Source organism: Cariama cristata, unplaced genomic scaffold (assembly GCF_000690535.1).
Source record: "Cariama cristata isolate BGI_N322 unplaced genomic scaffold, ASM69053v1 scaffold8648, whole genome shotgun sequence".
In the NCBI taxonomy this organism is placed as follows: domain Eukaryota; kingdom Metazoa; phylum Chordata; class Aves; order Cariamiformes; family Cariamidae; genus Cariama; species Cariama cristata.
This window is the reverse complement of record NW_009630607.1, coordinates 10,650-15,782: the sequence shown is the minus strand read 5'-3', so window position 1 is coordinate 15,782 and position 5,133 is coordinate 10,650. Positions and strand designations below refer to the sequence as shown.

The 5,133-nt window shown below is 37.4% G+C and overlaps 1 protein-coding gene across 1 annotated transcript in view; it reads right to left on the bottom strand.

Annotated features, from left to right (window-relative positions):
- QRFPR (pyroglutamylated RFamide peptide receptor) overlaps window positions 1-3,833 on the bottom strand; it is a 6,260-nt gene extending 2,427 nt beyond the window's left edge. The window contains exons 1-4 of the mRNA XM_009705613.1: window positions 3,677-3,833; window positions 2,985-3,046; window positions 1,949-2,184; window positions 442-539 (exon numbers count right to left, since the gene is read on the bottom strand). Coding sequence (XP_009703915.1) covers window positions 442-539; window positions 1,949-2,184; window positions 2,985-3,046; window positions 3,677-3,818 — 538 coding nt within the window. The 5' untranslated portion in view covers window positions 3,819-3,833. The remainder of the gene's footprint in view (window positions 1-441; window positions 540-1,948; window positions 2,185-2,984; window positions 3,047-3,676) is intronic.
- Between the last annotated feature and the right edge of the window lie 1,300 nt (window positions 3,834-5,133).

The following is a 5,133-nucleotide window of genomic DNA, read 5'->3' as shown; positions in this document are numbered from 1 at the left end:
TACAGCAAGACACAAAGATTATTTTTTTTTTTTTTAATTATTCACATAATAGGGAAGAGGAGATGTGGCTGACACAAATTTATCTCAGATACAAGGTATCTCCCAAACACTACATTAAAGGTCCTTTCCAATCTAAATGAATCTATGATCACAGGGTTTTTGAAATGTACTCATCTTCCATAAGCACTGCAGATCTATCACTCACAGACTTCAGAGTAATTGATCTGTTGTTGGCTATGTATCTCTGTTACAAGATTACAAGACAGTGATCCAGGATTTATAAGCACAACATTAACCTTTGCTAGCAGGAGGTATTCTGTAGTCAAATGCTGCAGCAGCACTAACTTTTCACAACCTGTAGTTCCGTTATCAAAAAAAAAAAAACCCACAACCCACACAACTAAGAAAGGCTTTATTGTATGACACACGGCAGATACTCACTGTATTCTATCATCATGTGAATCACATGGAAAGGGGCCCAACAGACTGCAAAGAGAAACACCACTGTCACCATCATAACAATTGCTCGCTTCTTCTTCCTGAAATTGCATCAAGACATTCCATACTGAATCACCAGGAATTGACTGGTAGTTCGATGTGTCTCTTCAAGTTAGATCTGTAAGTATGTTCTCATGGCTGCAGATGCAAATAAAAACCTGGAAGAATGCTCAGAAGTACACAACTCCCTTTGAAACAAAAAAGGCAGCATCATATAAATCGAGTACGTTAATTAACATCTTTTATTTATCTCTTTTAGGAAAGCAATGCACTCTGCAGCTGCAGCAAGCAATGACATTAGCATATCTTGCAAGGCATTTTCACTCTATTCAAGTAGATGTAATTACAATAGTAAGAGATAGGGTGGAAAAACACACATGAAATTCCATCATAGCTCAACAAACAAGAGTCCCTTCCTAGATCTGGCAGCACTGACCATACCTACAGCACCTGATTACACAGAGCATTTGACAGAGAGTAAGTGAAACTACACCTGCAACATTCAACCTTTGCTAGTAGGTAAAGTGCTAGTACAAGAGCAAGAAACACACTCCTTGCCTCCACTGTAACAATCTTACAAACTCAAGGTATACATGAATTTATCGTCATCCCCAAATTGACTTATAATTCATATAACTACATTTATAGATTCCAAGATGGATCTTTCACTTGAGCTAAAGCAGCAGCACTTCACTGGTAGCAGTTACAGGATCTTCTCCCCACTGTGCAAAAATAAACGGAGTATCCCAAAGATTACGTGCCACCTTCACTTCTGTGAGACTGCATCCTCTTTCACTTTTGACTTACAAGGGTCCACTTCTTTACGCACTTTGTTAGACAAATACCTAAGGATAAGTGCTAAATAGAAAAGTTGGTAATTATTGATTTTCATAACTTTGCAGACAGAGCATTACCATCTGGATAGTCTCATACAAACATATCTGAGAACACTCAAAACTCTTTGGAAGCTATATCAAGTTAAACTGTACCAAAGTAGTTTTCAAAGGAATTCTGATTTTTTTCCCATATGCCAATTTGACTTATAATAGGATCATAAAGCAGTGTTTGCAGTCTCAGAATTAAATAAAGAACTTCCCATAGAACATATGGAAATAATGTAGCAGCATTTTCCCCAAGTCATCTTCCAACTCATGGCCTACATCTTTTAAAATCAAGCATTTCACAATGTATGAGATTTATTGAAAGGGCTTGACTTCCAAGGTGTTGCTACACTATACTTTGAAGAAAACAATCTGTTTAAGTTGCCTTAAATTGGGTATCTAAGTGTTCAATAACTAGCTAGCTTTAAAAATCTTGTCTATTCTTGTAGACTTCCCGACACATACAGAAAGACAGATTTTATTTTTTTTTCCAAACTGGTTTTCAAGAACTGTCAGAAAAAAAAAGCTTTCCAGAAGTCAAAGTTCCAACTGTATTTTACTTTACAAACCTTGATATTTTAGACATTTGACTCCCATGAATGGTTTGAAGAACTGAAGCATCTCCCACTCTTTTCTTAATCCAGAGTTCATAGCCAATTTTAGTGTACAAAAAAAGCATCAACATCAGTGGAAGAAGGAAGAGTATAACAAGAATAAACGTTGTATATATCTTCTGATAAATTGGACTGGCCCATTCTTCCAAGCAACAAACATACGCTTTTTCATACAGAAAGTCATATTTAACCTGTAACAAGCGTAAAGGAGATGAGTCACTACAGTGTTTACCCATGCGTAAAAACCAAGCACATTCAAATATTGCTTGCTTTTAATACAAGAACCAAAATTCAACTGCAAGACTTTTCAAAGTGACAAAATTCTTCCAAGCACTTGTCCACATCCAAGTTGACAAAGAGAGACCAGGAGATGCTCTGATTTGCACTCTTCCTCAAAGTGGTGGTGTGTTTTTTTTTTTTAACAAGAATTTTCCAAGGAGACCTTGGCTACACATTTTGCAAGTAAAGATGGGTGTATAGAAAACTCACCGATTAGTCACTTTAAAAAAGGATTTGTTAACATTCAGACTCACAAACAGCAGATTCTGACAAGCCTTTTTCTTTTCCTCCAAAAGCGCACAGTAACTCCTTAAACTATGATAGGAGCTAACTACATTTTAAACTAGGCACAGCTCTTCCAAATCTCAGGGAACACTATGTCATCCTGAAACAGTAATCTAAGCCCTACACCGCTGCGTGGCAGTGCACCTATAAACCAAAAGGAAGACACAGTGGGAGTCATAAATGTAATTACTGCTCTTTAACATAATTGGGGATGGTAGACATGACTAGTCCCTGCTGGTAGTCCTTCCTCCAGTGCATGCAAATCCTAATCCTTAGCCTATCTCATGCTGGCACACAGAACAAAAGCTCCATTTCTCTTATCCCACTCTCATTTCTTAGGAGTTTATTGAATTTCATCACTAAAGGTACAAAAAGATCCAGCAAGGACTGAGTTGAAAAATGTTAATTCCCATTTCACCTAACATACCTCAAGCCGTTGCACATGCCACATAGGTGACCCAACAATAAGTGCCAGCAACCAGACTATGCCTGTAAACAAACACATTTTTTAATACTTTGTACAACAAGCAGCATAAGTTTTGGTACGAACAGATTAACACCGTCATCTTTAAAAAGTCAGGCAAAGTAGACAATTTAAATAAAGAACAAAGTTTTTTATATGAGGCATACATCAGTCAGCATTCACATGCTCTTTTGCTATCAGTTTCCTTTCCATCAAACTACCTTCATTTATTGGTATTCAAGCGTAAAAGCAACTTAACTTGCATGAGCAGCATTATGCACGTTCTCTTTGTGTTAAAATGGAAGGACCATTTCCAGCTGTGACATTGCTTTAGCAGTGCTTGTACACTTTGAACCTTTCTTTAAAAAAAAAAAAAAAAACCAGGAGAGAAAGAAAAGGCTGCCAAAGGTTTATCAGAGTCTTGGTTAATAAATCTTTGACTTCAGATTCTAAGTCTATTGTCAGGGTTTTGGCTAGTAATTACTACACATACAGGCACTCTCCTTCAGCTACTTCATAAATGTTACAGACCTATTAACTCTACCTCTGAATCACTGGTCATATCAGTGCCTCCTGTTCTGTCATACCGTCTACATCAGCTACACTGAAGATTATTTCTCTATGCACACAATTACTGGAGATGCCCAAAATCTTACCAAGCATCGTGAAAGCTCTTTTATTGGTGTACTGCCACTTCATTTTTAGTGGATGCACAATTCCCTGGTGTCTTTCCACAGCAATGCAGGTCATCGTAAGAATCTCAGTTACAATAGCAGTGGATTGAACAAATGGTACCATCTTGCAAGCAAATGCACCTGCAATAGCCAGAAAGTAAGGTATTCAACTGTTGTAGTTAACGAAAAAGCTATTAATACTAGACTTCATTACTGAAGTGTTATTGTGCAAAAAGAACAGACTAAGATTCTTAGATTTAACAGTTAAACTGCTAAGTCACCTAATTCAAGTCATTCATCAAATAGAGCTTTCAATAGTCATTCCTCCATCGTACACACTATATCTGCAAAACCAAGACTTCTAAGGATATATTCGCTTGCTCTGTATCAGTCTGGCACTTCCATTTCACTTTTGACAAAGTCCTCCATCATCTGTTTTCAAATATGACAAGTTACAGGGATATTTATTATCTTCCTATCTTGGCAAATTACTCTCCAGTTTTATGAAGGTCTCAGTGTTACCTGTTTATCTTTCCTGCTGTTGCAAATACATTCCTTCTGCTCATCTAAATACCACTCCATTTGTACACTTTGGCACTTAATGCATCATTCTGTCAAGCAATATATATATATACACACAGGAGTCCTCTAAGAGGTGTAACATAAGAGGAAAAATTCAACCTCTTCATCATCTTTCCATTCTCCAATTCGCTCTCTTTCTCAATTAACACATTATGTTAATGACAATATCCAAATTAAACACAAATTCCTGCCTGCATTTTCACAATTGTATAGGTTCCCATTGTATTTATGCACATATCTTCAGCATTCATTGCTGCTATAGCTTCCCAAAAGTACATATTCAATTCTTAACATACTAGTCATTCTCTATTACTCATCCTCAAGTCCTAGCCATCTTAGAAACTGCGGTGTAAATTACCCTCTCAAAAATCGTCTGTTAACGCCTTTCCCAACCTAACTCTCATTTACTCATTTTTCGACCGTATTTCTGACCCCGAGATAATTTTGTATGTCCACGTTCTCACAGTTCTCTCGCATTCCCACAGTTCAGTATCAGCTATACACTTCAGCAACAGCTGGTGTTATTTCCCTTGCTTGATCATTAATTATATCTTACCCAAACATAATCCATAAACCCAAAATAGCCAAAGGAATATCTGATTCAATCGTAAGTCAAGCTTTAAGCTGCTGGAGACACCTTAAGCAATAAAAGCTTAGGAAACAGAAAGAAAACAAACAGGAAACTATCAAAACTTAATCTTACCCTCCATGAAGGGAACAAGGAACAGGGAAACTTCTGTCTGCTAGGCCAGGCTAAAAGCCACTGTAGCTTACAAGAAGGAACTGGTTTGCTACTGGTTTTATCAATTCTAGCTGCCTCCCCCCCACCTCCCGCCCCCCAAAAAAAACCCAAAACA